Source organism: Poecilia reticulata, linkage group LG10 (genome assembly GCF_000633615.1).
Source record: "Poecilia reticulata strain Guanapo linkage group LG10, Guppy_female_1.0+MT, whole genome shotgun sequence".
In the NCBI taxonomy this organism is placed as follows: domain Eukaryota; kingdom Metazoa; phylum Chordata; class Actinopteri; order Cyprinodontiformes; family Poeciliidae; genus Poecilia; species Poecilia reticulata.
In genome coordinates, this window is record NC_024340.1 from 13,146,079 (window position 1) to 13,165,007 (window position 18,929).

Genomic DNA, 18,929 nt, shown 5'->3' on the forward strand with positions numbered 1-18,929 from the left:
CTGTGGAGCAGCACTATATAACTCTAGAAATGGAGATAAATCGCTGATATTTGTTTTATTTATGTAAAAAAAGGAACTTGATTCAGTATCAGAAGATGCTAAATGAATCTTTATTATACAACTGAAATTGTACTTTACAGTTTAAAAAAAAAACAAAATCAAACAATACTACATGTTTTGTTTATTTAAGAACAATGAGCTTCCACTTGACACCGTTTCTCATCCTTGGTGCTGTTGGGATCTCAGGATCTGCAAAAGAAAAAATACATTCTCCAATCTGCAGATCTGGCACAAATCTCTAAAAAAATAAACAGTTTCTAAATGTTTGCTCACATAGCAAAGACCTGTTTATATGTCAACAATATCTACATATTTCAAGACTTTGCTTAGAGAATATTCTGGCAGTTTTTCACAAGACATTTGAGTTAAAAATATTCACCTGGTTTACAGGGCTAGAGGTTTTTTCCAATTCAGTAGAGGTAAAAAAAACTTTTTGTTTTTTTTAGAATTTGCACAAACTTAGATCAGTTAAAATCAATAACTGTTCTGATGTAACAAACCAGAAATAAAAGGCCGTCATTAAAATGTAATAAAATTTAAACTCCAGGCCATGCTATTCTTAAACAAATACAAAAATAAAATATGAAATGGGGTTTAAGCATTACTTTGAAGGTAACAGGGGTTAAGAGATGGAGATAACAAATAAAAAACTCAAATCTTAACGCCACAAACTGTACCGACCTGGTTGTGATGCTGCAGGTTTCTGCTGCTGCTGGAAAGAAGCCATGATGCTGTTGGCTGTGGAGTTTGGACCCGTTACCTTTCAAGGTAAAACATTTTAAAAAGCAAAATTTCTGTTTAGAAAAATTGTGCAAACAGTTCTGCCTTCTTATTTCTCATTAATATTGATTATAGTTCACTCAATCAACAACACATTTTAGCAGTTTCAACTGCTTTTATGTTTTACCTTTGATCAGAAATAAGAACTGAAATAGAATAGAAATATCCTTTATTATCCCACAGTGTGGAAATTCAGGCATCACAGCAGAAAGTTAATACATGATTAATAGAATTAGTAGACATGGATGCAAATGGAAAAAATGGGAAAAACAGATGCGATGAAGAATGTACCATCTTTGTTGCTTTTGTAGCCAAATTATTTAGGATCCTGAATCCAGTCATTTAGATAAAACCTTTAATAAACTTTAGATTTTTGGTGTCTTAACGGAAATATAAAAAAAACATATTATGAGTGAAGCATTTTGAAGCGGGTGTTATGTTTACCGGAGCGTTGCTGCTCAGCAGGCCTTCAGGCCACACCTCAGGAACGGCTCCCTCCATCGTGTGCAGGGCTTCTTCGTAGGCCAGCTGCAGCTTCCCGGCCTGTTTATCGAACTGGAACAGCACCAAGGCCTTAAGGAGGCCGTGGATCTCCTCTGCGGAGGAGATTCACCAGAACTCCTTACTGCTTTATTTACTGCAGCATGTCCAATGCAGACTGGTTTGTGACCAAACTCATCCAATTTTTCCCCAAGCCACTAATATGAAACATTTGTTTTCTTCCTCATTTATAAAATGCATCAAAATGGAAGATTCACACTTTTTGTTTTGGTCTGGAAAAGCATCAAACTAGTTTGAATTTCATTGAAATTGGGATTAATGTTTTAATGCATTTAATCTCTGCATACGTTGCTAGATTAATGAATGAGATTAATTAACGAGAAACCTGCAGGATAATTTCTTTAAATTAGAAATATGTATGACATTTAATTGAAACAAAAAGTTATTTTTAATCCTGACTTAAAAAGCCTGATCAGTTCAAATGCTTTCAGCCAGCATTAAGGATCTTGGTTTTGTATTGGACACAAAAATCTGCACCAAGTTTGTGGACAACAGGTAAAATAAAAAGACTTGTTTGTACCTCTCATCTTGTCTACAGTGGTGATGATTTCACTCAGGGCGTGCATTAAAGCTCTGTCCTCCATTGGGCTTCCTTCCTTCAGACTCAGCTTCTTCCTCTCTGCTTTCCGGCGGTTCTTTGACGACCTTCTGCAAGAGAAATCCAAACACTGAAACCAAAAATAATAACAATATTATATTAACTTAATGTTTTTTTAGGTGTGTGCCCCTTACGAGGAGATCCGGGAGTTACTCTGGGAGTATTTAGACGCGGTCAACACACTGCTAGCTTCAGAGTAAAGCTCAGCATCAGGGCAGTCTGGACCTTCTTCATCTAACAAGGAACATAAATGGTTTAACACACAACTAGAAACAAATGTTTAAAGACATTTTGATGGAATGAAATGGATTTTTTCTCACCAAGCATATCCAGTCTGGCTTTTTCTTTCTGCTCTCGAACCACAGCCAAACGGCTCCGGTGCCGGTTAAATGTTGCAACCTGAGCCTCCAAGAACCCAGTTTGAGAGTTCACAGCTGCGGAGAACAAAAGTAAAACATTTTCTCCAACTATCCTCTGCATGGCACATAAACATGAGACAATCACTGTTCTGTCTTTCATCTTACCCTCTAACAGGGCAGGTTTCAGGTTGGTCTCAGTGATATCCTGTCTGTTGTGCACATAAATCTTGAGCAATAAAAGAATATATATATTTTAATGCCACACAACTCAAAAAGAAAAAAAATCACTTTGACAAAGAAGATGAGTTTGTTTACAGACCAGTCTGAGCGCCTCCTCCCAGACTGCACCAGTGATTAGAGCCAAGATGGCTTCCTCACAATCCTGTTGGAAACAACAAATAAAAATGTTTATAATGAGGCCATAAAACAGCCTCTGTTGCTGGTTGAAAATTATTTTACGTTGTTAGAAGAGTCCTCCACCGTTTCCCGTTCACTTTTCACCACTTAGCTACTTTGGCTTACTTTGTGCGGCTATTTCAACCCGTCAACTTTTACCATATTTTGCTCATTCGGGACATTATAGCTATGTCTTTTGGTATTGACATCGAATACGGTTTAGGAAATATTCAGCTTTTTGTGACCATTTTTGGCCCCATTGAAATTAATACAACATCCCATAATTTCTGAAAAATTCTGCTAAAATGCTTTGGTAATTTTCACTAAAAATATCCAGCCTACTGCATTCACATTGCATTTTCACAGGAAGTGCAAATTTTTCTAGTTTAATTAAGTGAAATCTTACTTTGGCGTACTGGTCCAAAAGCAGAGCAGCTTCTGAGAACCGCCGCTGCTCGGTCAGCTTCTCTGTGACAGAAGGAAGAAAAAACTTCATCAGAATTTCATGGAGCCAAATTTATGTGGTTCAAAGTTTAACAAAACTAGTCTGAATGCAAGTTTGGGATTACTGTCCAAGTTTCATAGTTTTTAGTTTAAAGAGAAATTTGAACGTAGAACTCCATCTTCACTCTTCACTCAGTTTCTACGATGCAGGAGCGCCATGAATGAAAACTCTGATAGTTAATAACATATTTGATAGATGTAGAACTTTCATGGTTCTCTAACTGATCTGACATGAATCTTAGTGACTGAGATCTTAAACTCGTCCTCTGTGCAGAATCTGTGCTGATGGAAAATAAGAATAAATGTTACGAAAATATAACACAATATCTCCAATATTCAAGAATAATTCAGCCAGAACAACTTTCTCTGCAACCAAATAAAAGCATAATTTGGTCTGAATGTATAATTCTGACCTTGTTTGGATTAAAAAAAAACTAAAATATTCTAATATGCATCTAGTTCTTATTTTCAAAAGCAAGCTGTATAATTATTCTGCTCAGAAAAAAAGAACACTTCAAACTAATTAAAAGTATAAGTCACATGAAATTCATGTTTACTATATTTGTGTACCAGCTTCTGAGTGGCATCAGTCAGACCACATGTCGTCATGGTTACCTGCCAGGTCTCTGGCCAGCAGGGCTAACTGGTCCGGCGGTAGCGGTATCTGCTGTGCCACACAGATGGCGTTTCTCCAGCTGGAGCAGCTGGTGAAAGCCTGCAGCGCCCTGGCTGGCTCGCCGCATCGCCACAGCAACAAGCCGGCCTGCTCGGCCTGTTGCTGCTCCACCAGGTGCTCAGCATATGCAGAGCTCACAAGCTGAAGGCAAAAAGACTCAACTCACTCAGGACTGACTTGCTCTAGTTAGATCTCAAAACTGTTGAGAAATGTGAACTAGTGATGGGATTTAATCCACAACTGCTCACCTTGTACTGAGGACTATCTGCTGTGTACAACCGCAGGGCTTCACTGAAGAGTTTCTGCTCCTTCACCAGCTGCAGAACTTCAATGAAATGTTCCTCTCCTGAGTAAAACAATCAATATCCAGGCAAGAAATAAGCATCATAACCCCCAAACATGTTTCCAGATTAAATCAGACTGTCCAGCAGAAGCTGCCTGACCAGACTTGCTGAGATGCACCAAAGCCTTCCTGTAGCGTTTCAGGTGTTTGTCGATGGTGTAGCGTTGGTAGTTTGGCTCCAGGCTCTTCAGCATGTTCAGGAAAGGAAGGTACTCTTTGGGGTCCTGAAAGGATTGAGAGGAAAATACTTTATCATACAAGAACCTTAAAAAGTTTTCCTTTACATTTTTTTTAAATAAAAAAAGAAAATAAAATTCTAGGTTAACTAATACGTTTGTATTTGTTACTCTGGTGAAGTAGATTAAAGGGAATCCATTATGCGAGGTTCACATGAACACAATGTTATCTTAATTATAAACTACGTTAGAAACACAACTCTGATTAATATGGACACGAATCATCTATCAGTTGTATTAAGACTAATATCGTCTCGTACCTTCTGTGATTTTTCAGCCACCATGAGAACAAGGTCGAAGTCGTACGTCCCGAGTGAGTGTTCGTACAGATCGTTGACGTTGACGAGGAAGAGGAGGTACTTTAGGGCCTCTTCAGCGCTTACAGCTCCCGGAGCTTCAGGTGGTTTTTCTAAAAGCACACAAACGCATTTTTCATAGTGAAATAACTGAAAAACGACCAATGCACATTTACACATAACTCACATCCTGCAGGTCATCAGTAAGTACGGCTCACCTCGCAGCTCATGCACTTTCTGCAGAGCGATCTCGAGCTCGGGAATGGACTTCTTCACGTGAGAAGTCAATATGGACAGACAGAACCTTTAAGAACATGAAGAAAGAAACACATTTTATGCGTTTCTTTACACATACTAATTACTTTAATTTAATATTTGCTTTTTTAACCATGAAAGTATAAAATATTTTTTACAATACTGACATACTTGTTGAAAAGCAACTAATAATAAATTTTTATTTTTTACTTTGCGTACTGATTTGCTCAGTTGCTCTCCTAACAGTAACAATAAACAAATTGCCAAAACATGAAACATCACTAACTTGTTTGCATCCATTGCCTCCATGGCTTTCCGTAAAGCATCACAAACAACGTCGACCTTTTTCTGGCCTGACGCGGCCCGGCTCTGCAGCGGGCTGCTCTCTGGCCGGGGGTACATGGTGCAGGTCGTATCTTCTTCTCTGTGCACAACAGGAAAGAAAAATATCTCTGTCATAAAGGAGAAGATTTTCCCTCAAAGTGACAAGCTTCTCTTTATAAACATCTTACTTGAGCTCAGTGAGGAAGAGGTTAATGTGGTTAATGGAGTCGAGTTGTGTAATGAAGGTTTCGACGTTTTCCAAAAAAACCTGGAGAAGAAACAATCAAAAAAGTAGGACATGTTGTAAATAGTTTTAAAAATATACGTCTTTTAATTTTCTTCTTAGCTTATGCCCCATTATGACAAAAAGCTGGCAGCAAACTTAAACCATTTAATTTTTGTGTCTATGTATTGATGTTCAGGGTAAAACTGTTATAAACCAGAAACCACTGAAAGATCTTTGTCCTGAAGCTGGAAAATCCCATTAAAATCACCTAAGAAAGCTTTTAACTCCTCATGTAATTCATGATGTTCCACAAAATATACCTAACTTTTGTTTCCCTAGTATTTTTAGAGACTCTTCTCTATAAAATCTATACGTACCTTTGGATTGTGGTCATAAATGAGGTTTAGGTTGATCCTTAACTTCCTCATACACTCAAATGCCTCTCTGAATCTCAAGCTGTGAAAAAACAACAGCTAGATTAATAAAAAAAAAAAGTCACCTTTGAAAATTAAATGATGATGAACGGGAGTACCTGCTGTGACAATCAACATTATAATAATGTTATTAGTTTTTAAGCATGCAGTGAAAGCAAAACAAGGGATGAAAAGTGTGGTTGCAGAAAACTATCCTTAATCCTGGAAAATGTTCCTTGAGTGGAAATCTTTCAGTCTACAAAAATATTCAGTTAAGCAATATGTAACAAATTTAAATGCAACTGGAAGGATATTAAACTCACCCATCTAACCACGTCCTTAACTGAGCCAGAACCAGCGCTCTGTGATGAATGGTCTCCAGATTTCCCCGAGGCATCTGAAAACACAATAAACTCATGAATCACATTTTTAAAAGTTTTTTTTATTAGAGGAAATTCTCTGTAATTTTCTGTAAACATAAACTGAGCTGACCTGCAGAATCACTCTGGTGTCCTGAGGGACCACAGTCACGATCCTGGAGCCTCGCTCCACTCGCCGAAGCGTCTCATCGTTTTGACCTCCATCAGAGGACAAAGCTGCCTGCAGACCTGCAGTAAGACGATTTTTACTTTTGATTTCATGAGGAAAAAAATTCACCATGTACAGGATGACAACCACTTCTGGTGCCTCCGAGCATTTTATTTGTTTCTGCCGCACCTTTGAGGGTGAGTGTGCTCAGCTGGAGGCAGCGGCAGGTGTGAGAGTGAGTGGTGATGAGCAGGAAGTCGTCACAAACGGCAAAGGAGCTAACGTTGGACGCAAGCTGAGGACAAAGAAGGTTTTATAAAAATGTTAATGCTAAAAAAGAAAAACGGTAACTGAACACAAATAAACCACGTCGACTTTGCACCTCTGTGTCTCCAGCATACAGGTGGGATCTGTCTGTGAGGCCAAGCAGGTATTCCTGCAAACATCAAGCAAAGAAACATTAAGACCAGCACAGTATTCAGTTCAAAACCTTTCAAATTTCTCACAGTTCCAGCCAGGTTTTCAAAGACATTACAGTGAATGTATGGTGTTTATGTTTCTAAACTATTCAGATTGTGATTATAGACGAGGAAGAGAATATCAGGGGTCTGCAACCTGCGGCTCTCTGAATCCTCCACAATGGGTCTTTATAACTTTGGGTCTTTCAATATCCAACTGTTTTAAATAGAAATATAACAATAAAATGTAGGTTTTGCATTAGTAAATAGTAATTAGTAATAGTAATAAGTATTTGTTTTGAAGAACAAATGCAACTTTTATAAAATAGGATGAGGAATTTTTTTTTTTTAAAGTCTAAAAATATTTTCCATTTTATTTTTCCATACATATCAAAAACTTGAAATATTTTCCAGGTTTTATTAGAAATACTCTAACTTATTCTTGCAAAGGATGCAATCATTGATAAATATTAATAAACGCTAAGTGAATATAAAAAAACGTAAAGCAGCCTGTGTTGTGTAGTTATGTTTGCACCGTTCCACTGATGCAGCATAAAGCTGTTTGGATGCAGGAAACAGGAAAGTTGATGCTGCAGCCGCTGGAGTCGCGCCAGTCTTCCACTGACATCTCAGGACAATCTGAAAACAAAATACAAAAGAAAATATTCTACAGAAAATACATTTTATGTGCCTCCAAGCATATCTGCCTTCATACAAGTTTCAGTGCATCTCATAAAAATCCACAGTAATGAATAGATAAGAAAACACAAGTTGCAGATGTAGTTTCTCCAAAAGCTATAAGTATCAGTGCAATAGAAGCATAAAAATCAGAAGCAGCAGATTATGTTTTGTTTTCTCACCCCAGAGGAGTTTCCTTATTTGTCCGTCCTCCAGCTGCAGAGCCACCGTCCCAGTCTGAGAGCAGTGAACCGAACTGATCACAACACCTTCAGCTTCCACCTGAGATCTGACGATGAAAACCAGGATGAAAAGGAAAAACTATTTGAAAATTCATTCTGAATATTTTAAAACAGTGTTGAAGGATGATCCAAAGTCTGCAGACCGAACAGCCAGTGTGTCAGAGGCGTCCTGCGCAGGATGAAGCATCAACAGGGTGGAGGTGTTGGGCACAACACCAGAAGAGACGACAAAAAACAGCTCCTCCTGCAGCCACAGCAGCTGCCGCAGGGCGAGGGGATCGTCCTGAGGAGCCGTCAATCTGAAGAACATGTCAAGTCAAAACAAGAGAGGTGACTTCTTTTTTTACAAGAAAGAATGAGGAGCAGACATGTGTCGGAACAACCGGGTTTCTTTAATTACCTGAAGGATTTCTGGAGGACAAGAGGATGGGACAAAATGCTGAACCCATCTGCAGTTTTGTCCAAATCTTCCTTTGAAACTGGATTTACATAAAAACGTGACGTTTATATAAAACAATTTTCCATGCCTGAGCCTGGCAGTTCTACAGAAATGCCTGCTGCAGCAGATAGGCATGGCTAGATCATTTTCATAAACTGCATAATTCATTAGAGAGCCACTATGAAACACTGAATATGATATAAAAGCTGTAAAGTAGTCCAGAGTTTTACAACTTACGTTTTCCGAACACCGAGATCTGTCCATTGGAGGTGAAAACAGCAATCTGATTGGTGCGTTCAGTCTGACAGAGGAAAGCCACCTGGTTGATTGGTGACTTCAGCTGGAGCTCGAACGAACACATGGGAGGAGGAACCACACTCTGCCTGAAGGTCGTCACCAGGACTTTTTCTGAAAACATTAATAGAACATTAAAATCATGTTATAGAATCAACAAGGTAAAAAATAAAATCCTTTTTTTTTGTTTTCACCTCCATCGATCACCGCCACGCTGGCGTCATCAGTCACGTCCAGTCCAGGGCTTCGCTCCATTGTCCAGCCCCAGTCGTAGGCGATGCTCGTCCAGCTGTGGGTCACAACGTGGAGGCGTAGGGGGCGCTCTGGGTCCCAGCAGAAGCAGACAGGAGCTTTCTGAGGGTCTCCGTCGAAGTCCAGGCTCTGCTTCAGGTACCAGTGGTAGTTTCCCACCGTCCACAGCTGGACTGCAGCAAGAAGAAACAGAGAGGAATATAAGAGACGTTAAGTTCACACCAGCTTAAAATAATAATTAGTTGATTCAAACTTTGTCAGCCTCCTAATGTTCAATCATAATAACCCTAAGTAACCTATTATAAAGTTCACCTGACCTTATATTTCAACTAAAGCCATTAGGGCTGCAACTATTAGTTTTTAGTCATCAATTATTTGGTCAATTAATAAAATAAAAATAAAAAAACTGCTCAGTGTCCCAATTTGGGGCTGTGTAGATTTTTCATTCAATTGCTTAAGTATTTTTTTAGACAATATTAGAAATATGCAAATAAACAAAGAATTCAATTCATTTTTAAATAAGAAAATAAACATTTTATTGCCTAAAATGTAATAAGAGCGTTCCTTTAGTGAATGCTTGATCATCTGCAGAATGATTAATCTTTGCATTATCTGATTAATAACTGGATATTAAAAGGTGACAATAGGGGATTTGTTTAACTGAATTTGAACCAGGTGAAGCTACAAGATCAAACAGATTTACAGACAAAAGTTGTTTTTTTCTATCTCAAATGCAAAATGTGTATACTTTTGTACAATTTTGATGTAATTACTGCTCTGTGTGTTGTTCTTTGAGCAAATGAACTCTTTCAGTTTGTATACTCTAGTTAACAATTAGTTCATTACTAAATTAGTTACGATTATTCCAATAATCGATTCTGCAGAATTAATCATTTCAGCCCTTAAAGCCATAGTTTGCAGAAATGTCACAAAGCACTAATTGCAAAGGTATCACTCAGGGGAAGACTAGAAAAAAATATATCACAGTGAAGACAGACATGTACAAAAGACAAAAATCTGGGACAGCAGTGACATTACAGAGAGCAGTAGTTCCTGTTTTCTCTGCTCAATGGAAAGATTTCAATCTAAAATCCTTTTCTCAGCTTGGCTGAAGTCAATCAAACTTTATCTGTTAATCCCTTCTCTCTCAAAACTACATTTAGAGATATATGCTATTATTCAAAATATATATATTTTTATTATGTCTGTGCTGTGCTTACTGTAACTCTTGACTTTTCCATTCTCTCCAGCAGTCAAGTCTTCCAACCAAACAGCCAAAACAGTGGAGTCACTGTTCCACACCAGCTCCTTCACCTGAAGACACACACATTATAACAATGATCTAACAATGTTGTCAGCTCAAATATTTATTAATCAGAATGTATTAATGTACTTAATCAGAAGCAAATAACTGAAGTTTAAACATGCCTTGGCTTGGTCTTTGCTGAACGGTAGTGTGAAGTCTCCGTGAAGCAGTCCGTTCTTCTCCATGAACACAACACTGTGTTTGTTGGGATGTCGCTGAGAGCTGGCAATCAGGCTACCAGAAGGTCTGAAACGACACATGAAGCTGTAAAACTGATGTGCAGCTCTGACATTAATGGAGAAGAAATAATTTTTTTTTTATCTTTCCACAACTTTATATTGTGTATTTTAAGGAGTTCTCACTTCCAGCACAGTGCCTGCTCCAGGCCGTTGATGGGCTCGCTGGTGGCCTGCAGGACGCCCTCTCTGTTCCAGACTCGGACCTTCCTCGCTCCAGTCTGGGGACAGATGGCGCTGACGGCAAACAGCTGACCATCGCCCCGCCACGTGACTCTGGGTCTGCGGTCGTCCCAGGCCACGGCTGGCTGCACATCCTGCAATGAAACATGTAAACGGGACAGACGTAACATTAGTTCAATCAAATCTCATCTTTAAAGCAGGTCTGAAGTTTGAGTGAATCATCAACAACCTGAATCTTCTTCTGTGCTGCATGTTTTCCCTCAGATCCATGAAACTGAGTCTCCTTCTTCCCCCAACCTACTGTGATAAACTTCCCTATAAAACAAACCATGTAGATTTACAGTTTTCAATGAGAAATGTTCAAATCAAACATAACACACAAAACAAGTCATCACTAAAAAAATAAAACAAGTCATGCACACTAATGATAAATGAGACCAACTTAAATCCAGGCAGATTTTTTTTAGCAGACTTAATCTCTGAACACTGAGAGAGAAGTTAATCTGAAGCTGGCATACCTTCACCAAAATCATCTTGGTGGATTCCAACCTCAGTGACCGGCTCAAAATCTTTGGTCATCATGATGATCGTTTCCTGTCCTGTGGACAAAACAGTTGTTTGTTAGTTAGTTTGTTTGTTTATTTATTTATTCAAAGCAGTGATAAGTATTTCTGTGTGAGTATGGATCTTTTAGATATAAGCAATGGAATCTAATATTACAACAATTTTTCTCAATTTATGCAAACTTTCAAGTTTTCCAGTCCTTTGCAAGATATTTGTAGGTAAAATGTAAGATTTTTTAAGACCTTTAAATGCCAGCTTGATTTAAAGCTGACATTGGTTCTGAAGACGCCTGTGTGCAACTTAAACTTTTACTTGACAGAGAAGCCCAACAAGAAGAAAAAATTCATACAAGATTCACTTGTAAGATCTGTGATAAGCATATTTAGACCCAACTTAAATGTTTTAAAATGAATTTAGTATATTTTAGATACATTAATTTAAGGATTTTTTTAAGGATGTGTGGTACAACCTGAATCGTAGCGTTTTCCAGACTGTGCGGAAACTGATTTTTTCAAAGATTTAGTTTTAGTTTATTTAATTTAAAACAGTCAGACACACACATAACAGTTGTTATAGTCAATCAACACTCCAACTACAAATCAAAGACATTACAAAAGTCAAGTAAAAATAATTCATGTGTTGTATAAATCAAAAAGCTGCAGACTGAATCAGTTTTTGGGCCTACTTTTATATTTGTTGCAAATAAACCATTTCCACTCTTCATAGCTTTAGAATAAGAAAAAATAACAGAACACACAAAATAAACAATTAAATCCAGACAAGAAAAAAGAAACAAAAACCATAAAGATTAAAAAGGAAGTAAATTGCCATCATATTTCAAATATTCAAGTCCCTTCATAGCTTTTAATCATTCTACGCATTAATTTGTGTGTTATTTACATGTGACATATCTGTAATATACTGACCAGTTGTAAGAATGACGAGTTCTTCATCAGGACTCCAGCTCATAGACGTAAGACCGCTGTCCACACTCCCAACACACTCCAACTGTGGAACATACTGCTGTTTAATCTGCTTTTAATCATAACCCTAAATCACATTAAGTAGTGTCTGAAATAGATAGATGGAAAACAAAACACACCAGGCTGGTGTTGAGGTTGAAGAGAACGACGTCTCCGCCTGCCGTGGCCAAACATGCAGACTGAAGCTCAGCGAGGTCCTGCAGTCCCACCACCACTCCACTGCCATCCTCTGGCAGGTAACCGTCAGCTGTTAACGATGTTTCTCTGACAACCTAAAGAAAAAGAAAAATAGGGAGGAAAGTAATCAATCTGATCAAAGAGATTCTGCCATCTTAAAATATACAGAAATTAGGAGTACCGCACCTCGCCTGTGTGTGGGTCGTACTCTGTGACTGAGAACTGAGAGGCGATGAGGAGAGAGCCGGTGTCGGACCTCACAGAGAAACACTGAGGAGAACCAGGACCCTGCAGCTCTGAGCTACGAAGGCTCTTCAGCAGCTTCAGATTCCTCATTTTACCTCAAGGCAACCTGAAACAGGAAAAACCTACTTTTATCTGATCACACCATCAATCCAAACATCTGGTGAACCCATTTTCTTCAATTAGTTTATAATTTCATATGTTGCACATGACAAAAATGAACAAAAGTTATGATAAAGAAGCTCTTCATATTCTTCCTACAAGAACCACTAGATACGAATAAAACTATCTGGGAAACATTATTATTGAATCTCATTAGGTTTTATCTGGAAATAATAAAAGCTCTGAAATCTCTCCATCAATCTGTTTAACGTAAATAAAGTGTTTGAAATGATGAGAATCAGTTAATTAGTTAGCTAAAAAACAGATCTAACAATCTGTTTAAACGTATTAAATCAGATTTTATCAACTGTATAATAAAGGTTACAATCAGAGTCAGATTAAAGACTAGAAGTTAATTTCTAGTATATAAGTTACAGAGTACAGCTCAGTACAGTAACAACACAGAAAATGTTGAATCTTTTTTCAATTAAAGTCTCTGAAATCTTATAAAATCAAGCCACAAAAACATTTGCTACAATCAAAAAGAGGAAAGTTTATTTCTGTCTCAAAGTCCTGTAGCAGCTTAGCGCTCAGCAGTTTCAAATGAACACCTCTGCGAGCTTTGTCAACGGGTTTTTCATAAGCCACTGATAATAAAATAAACACAATTATTAAATAGCAAGCTAACGAATATGTCAAAGATTTATTAGGGTCAAGACACGACTCCGTTTACAAGCAAAATACTTTGTGTCCGAAAATGGAACTTGGTGTGTTAGCTTGAGGATTGGATGCAAAATTTAACCTAGCCGAATAAAAACTAGCATCTTTAGCATTTTAATAAATGGAAATACAAGTGTACATCTCACCAAAATGATGTAACTTGGGGGAACGAAGTTCCCGAGTATCCAGCCAACAACACAACAACATACATGTGGTTCTGTCCAACTCTTCCCCTTTCACCCCTGGCTGATTCTGATGACGCTTCAGTGATGTCGCCCTCTAATGACTTGGAGTAAAACTACATCACAGAGAGGGGCAGGACAAATAATATTCTGTAATATTGTTTCGAATAGCAATTTAATCTTTTTACTAAAACACAGCTTTGATTTTACAATCATTCAAGATTCTCATCAGCTGAGAAAATAAGAAGAAAATAAGAAAATCTCTGTTTAAACAGACTCAAATGATCATTTAAAAAAATCATCTTTAATTTGCTCATGTTTTTTTTTTTTTTGACAAATACGACTTCTATTTGTTACTGGTCTCTCTAGTCTAACTATGGGTTTATTCTCAAGCAAGATTAGACTTATTTAAGAGAAGACTTAAAATAAATGAGACGTAGAAAACACAATGCTGCAGTGTTTTGTTGTTTTTTTTGATTAACTGAATCAAAATTTATTTTATGCTATGATCTTAATGCAAAAATTTACAACCCATCAGAAAATGCTACCACATTTTTTTACATAATTAAAAATGAGAGAATAATGAACCAATATATAATAAGTAGATATAAATTACTGATAATTATTTTTTAAATAATGGTTTGACATAGGGAGATGTGTTTAATAGTGAATCATGAATAAAATATCGATAAAGCAACAGACACAGAGCTTTAGACTGTTTTTTCCACCTTATTGATTTCTTTTATCTATTATTTATTTCGTTTTGTGTCAGACTTAACGCTTTTATTTAATTTCTATATATTTTTAAATCAAACAGACAGTAGGAGCTACATTGATGAAATTTCCCTTATTCTGAAACGACACAGGATGTGAAGGTTTGAGCGGACTCTTATTTTGTAAGGAAACCAGGAAGTAGCTTTAGCCAGTTCTTTTTGTGTTTTGACAAGCTGCTTTTGACAACAGGTGGAACGTGGAGAGCCTCAGACATCTGAGCTGGAGTAAATACGCGATGACAGAAAGATAACAACATGGTAAAACTCTTTTCTTCACATTTTCTGTTATTTCAGCATTTATTTGCTTGAAGGTGAGGCAGCAGACGGATCGTGTTCCTCAGTCCTCACCGAAACGGAGCGTTTAGCTTTTTATTGCTCTTTGCGCGTTGCGTTAATGTTATTGTGGGGATTTTTAAAGGGCCACTAAAAAGTCTGTGCTCCGTGGAAGTGGAAAACTTTGACATTTTACGACACTGTGATGTTTCTGTTCGTGTCTTCTCTCATTTAAAGTTATTTTTAAATAATTGTAAGTCAACGGTTGACATCGTGAAACACATGACATACATATGAACGGCGGGGTAGAAATATAACAGTAAAAAACCAAAACAAAAATAGAGGTGATTGTAAGAAATTTGTTAATGTATATCTTTCTGCTCACATGCTATACAATCAAATGAAATAACGTACATTTTGACTGGTTACCGAAATATAGTTTCTTATAAGCTGTGATATTTTTCTGATATGTTTTTTTTTTCTTTTTTTCGTAAATGATCTGAGCTCGTTATTACAATTTACCATTATTTCATAAATGTACAATTCCTGGTTGATCAGGTTGTAGACAAAAACATTAGATTTGTTTTGCCTTTGTGGTTTTTGTTTCTCTTCAACCCTTTAAATGCTAAGTTCTTCCTTCTGTAGTTGGTTTTCAAAGGCCAAACAGAAATGACAGAAAAATAAATAGTCATCTTAAGCTAATCACACATATGTAATTATGTGCTATTATAGTGCCTACAGTCATTGTGGATTCTGCTGTCTACAATTAAACTCTAAATGTGGGCTATGTAAGTTGTTTAGTGCTTTGCTCTTGAATCTTTTACACATCTTGTCATCATAAATCCACAATTGTCATTTTTGTCATAAAGCAGTACAAAATAGTACCTAACAGTGAAGTAGAAGGAAATCATTTATTTTAGTATGTGGCATTCATAATCATTTATTTTGATACCTCTACGCAAATTCCAGAACAATTAGTCTTATAAATCACCTGTCACCATTTCAAAATCTCAAAGAAATACACCTGAGAAAATGAAATATTTCTAGGAGTATGAATAGGTTTGCAAGTCACTTCAGTTTCACATTTAGTTTGAACATTTCTCATATTGTTTTTGGGAAATGTATTACCCAAGAACCTTATTTAGAATTATGATGAGTACATACTCGCTGATGCCATTATCCAGAAATACTAAGCAGGAAACAACACAGCAAGTGCAAATAATTTATTTCTTTGTTATAAAAGCCACGCTTCACCTTGAGTCTGATTAACTTAATAATAAAGGGCCTTTGCTTGTTTTGGAGAGAAAGTTTTTCATCTTAAATGACCAGCTGTAAGACTACTCAATCTGCATAAGACCCAAAGTAAAAAAAAAAAAAAAAATTCCATGAAATGTATGAAACAATATTAATAACATAACTGGCTCTTTATCTTCCATCCTGTAATGTATGAAGATATTTCAGAAACGAGAATGCAGATGTTTACAACATTTTGAATCCGCTATGTCTTGTCAAATCAGTTTGGGGGAGAAATTGCAAAAACATTTGATGAAATCTTCATCAGTATTCTGCAAATAAATGAGTTTGTGTGTTGGATATGGGTATAGTTGATATTGTGGACACATCAAGTTACATGTGGTGCTGATAGTTAACATAATGAAGTGCTGGTTTTCCTTTCCCACAAAATCAAAAACCAAACGTGACTCAGTCAGTTTTTTGATTGACTAGACTGAATCTCATGAAAAAGTTTCAGGAGAAGCAACTTTCACAACCGCCAAAAGGAAATTCAGAGAGATCTTCTTGGGGAACGACTTTAATTTCTGGGGATAAATGTATCACATCTTGACATACAGGATAAGGAACCCATGTTTACTGTTGGCTGCCTAAGACAACATTTCCAGGTCAGACAGTTCTTGGTCCTGAATGTCTGAGGTCATTCAGATTTACCCCACTTTTTTTCAAATTCTAAACATTTGAAGTGTTTTATTGTTCTGTAGAAGATTATTTCCAATTATTTGTTTACATCCTATCGTTCTTCATTGCAGAAACTTCCCTGAACCTCCTTTGTTGTAAATAATACAGTTGAAGGCCATGTCCGGCTGTATCCAGCAATGAAACTGTTCACATGTTCAGATGAATCCTCACTATGGTGTGAAAACAGTGAGCAAAGTCATGCTGCAGTATGGCATCTTTCTGTTGATGGTTTTTGATTTGTGCAGCTTTTGTTGCAGTTTGAGGAAGAAAGCTGAACAACAGATTGTGTCAGAACTGGAGTCTACAACTAAAGAGGAACTACAGAGTATAAATGAAACAGTTTGCAGTTGGTGAAGACACTTATAGGAATAAATTCTTTCCGATGAGGTTGAAACCTTTACCACTGATATTTGGCTGATGACTCAAGTTGAAACACTTGTCTGTGGGGTGAAGGAAGTTGTGAAATTGTCGTCTTCTCACTGCCGGTAAGGCTGTTGCAGCACTGAAGTTTGATAGGATCAATGTCTAAGCAATTATTGCCACTATTATTTTTAGCTGAGTCAGTCCAATGTGAATTTAACAAGCTAAGCAAGTTTAGCTGGAGAAAAAAACTTGTGAGACAAAATGAAAGATTATTTTGGCAATAAATATATGATCTTGCATTTTTCACCTTGTGCATGTGCCGTTTGTTTGACTGTTGCTAAATGATGAACATAAGATTGAACACTTTGCCACTGTAGTGAACAGGTATATGTTGCTGGGATCAGGCAAAGATGACGTCCGGAGTTGTCTTTGTGAATTAAAAGGGTTTTATTTACCTTAACGCAAGAAAACTCAGTCTGTCACACCTGGTGCCTAACGCTCCTAAGCACACGAAAAACAGAACACTGGCTCGCAAAACGGCACGTTCGAGGAACACACGTAAAACAGACACATTCAGTGACATATAGGAAATATTAGTACAGACGATCCCGGCACAAGACAGACACAAGATAAAGTTCTGAAGGAATTAACTTATTATAATAAAACAAATTGTGTGGGGTACCTGTGAACTATAATAAACATGAACAGTAAAATAAATAAACTGATAAATTCAGTGTATCTCACATATAAATGAAGCAGTTCACAGTTTTTCCAATGTTGATCTACATTTCGGGTGTCACTCCACCCCTAACATGTTTCCTCCATCACTTACTTGTGATCTGCATCCTGTAAATCTTGATGACAGCTGGTTGCTCAGCTCTGGCTTATAAAGATGAGAAGTTGGTCACGTCTAACTTTGCTCATCATTATTTGTAATTACCTTTCCACTTTAGTCATGGTATGAGTCACTTGCTGTGTGTGAACCATATCGAAACCAGCAAACCAAAACAACATACCGGTACTTTACATTTCTGGACCTGATAAAGGGATTAGACTTTAAGTTTCTAAACCACAACAACTTCAGAAATTTCATGACCTTTGACGTTATTTTCCTGAGTATTTTCTTAAAAGAGCAGGTTTTGACTCTAAAGGATGTTTGGTCACTATGAAGTCAAGGATGAATGTTTATTTTCCTTTCCAACCAGTTTTTGTTTGACCTACGCTTCAGATGAGCAGGTGTCTCGAATGCAGAATGCAGTCTTGCAGCATTCCTCCCAGACGTGTTGATCTATTGAATAAGATTAGTTTCTGTCTTTTATCCTTCCTCATTCCTTAGCATCTGACTGCGGTGAACGCCTCACTTCTGTCTGACTTTCCTTAAGCTGCTACCACATTCCAGTTATTTCCCAAAGCTCAGCAACACATGGATTGACTGACTTGTGTTGACTGACTGCATTTACTTTATGATTATTCTTTTTCTTAAACTTTGCAGTAATTTTTGAAGGTTAGTAAAAAATTTTAAGACGAGAATTAATAGACTCATTGCATCAATTGTCATTTCAAGTTTGTTTTACATGATAGAAACGTAATAAATTCAACAATTGTAAAACAAGCAATAAACATTTTATTTTGTCGAATACCATCATCAAATTAATCAAGAATGATGATCATCAAATATATTGATCAACATTCCCGTTGTTATTAATCAAAGGAACCTCTAAACAGGTAGGCTTTTATCCTTGATTAAATGAACTAAGTGTTTCAGCAGTTTTGCAGTTTCAGATTTTTGGTGTATAAAAACGGAATGTTGTCCTAGAAATGTCCAGATGATAGAAGACTGACTTTGTAACTGTCTTTATGTGTTTCCGAATGTTCAGGTCTGTGTCCTTTACCACACCCATTTTTTTGACCTGAGTGCTAGTTTCTAGCTGTAAT

The 18,929-nt window shown here is 37.0% G+C and overlaps 2 protein-coding genes across 4 annotated transcripts in view; one reads left to right on the plus strand and one right to left on the minus strand.

Annotated features, from left to right (window-relative positions):
* Window positions 1–88: 88 nt before the first annotated feature.
* Window positions 89–13,681, minus strand: elp1 (elongator acetyltransferase complex subunit 1). Of its 2 annotated transcripts, XM_008420865.2 has the most exons (36): window positions 13,579–13,681; window positions 12,554–12,719; window positions 12,310–12,462; window positions 12,134–12,215; window positions 11,162–11,242; window positions 10,873–10,958; window positions 10,587–10,777; window positions 10,347–10,470; window positions 10,139–10,232; window positions 8,861–9,091; window positions 8,610–8,780; window positions 8,334–8,412; window positions 8,077–8,232; window positions 7,874–7,980; window positions 7,549–7,652; window positions 6,938–6,991; window positions 6,745–6,850; window positions 6,520–6,635; window positions 6,351–6,424; window positions 5,992–6,070; window positions 5,577–5,656; window positions 5,351–5,488; window positions 5,028–5,113; window positions 4,774–4,922; window positions 4,378–4,501; window positions 4,183–4,280; window positions 3,874–4,075; window positions 3,161–3,222; window positions 2,678–2,740; window positions 2,524–2,584; window positions 2,320–2,433; window positions 2,134–2,233; window positions 1,922–2,049; window positions 1,285–1,436; window positions 742–820; window positions 89–249 (listed from the first exon to the last, which is right to left on the minus strand). In XM_008420865.2, the coding sequence occupies exons 2-36, from the start codon at window positions 12,701–12,703 to the stop codon at window positions 182–184; spliced, it is 3,942 nt and encodes a 1,313-aa protein (XP_008419087.1). In that variant the 5' UTR covers window positions 12,704–12,719; window positions 13,579–13,681; the 3' UTR covers window positions 89–181. The 2 variants fall into 2 exon arrangements, with proteins under 2 accessions (XP_008419087.1, XP_008419088.1); XM_008420866.2 differs by lacking the exon at window positions 1,285–1,436 and having other exon boundaries at window positions 92–249.
* An 845-nt stretch (window positions 13,682–14,526) lies between these two features.
* The window catches only part of arhgef37 (Rho guanine nucleotide exchange factor (GEF) 37), a 29,639-nt gene continuing 25,236 nt past the window's right edge, over window positions 14,527–18,929 (plus strand). For both annotated transcript variants that reach the window (XM_008420860.2, XM_008420862.2), the window contains exon 1: window positions 14,527–14,645. The gene's annotated coding sequence lies outside the window, so the exon portion shown is untranslated. The remainder of the gene's footprint in view (window positions 14,646–18,929) is intronic.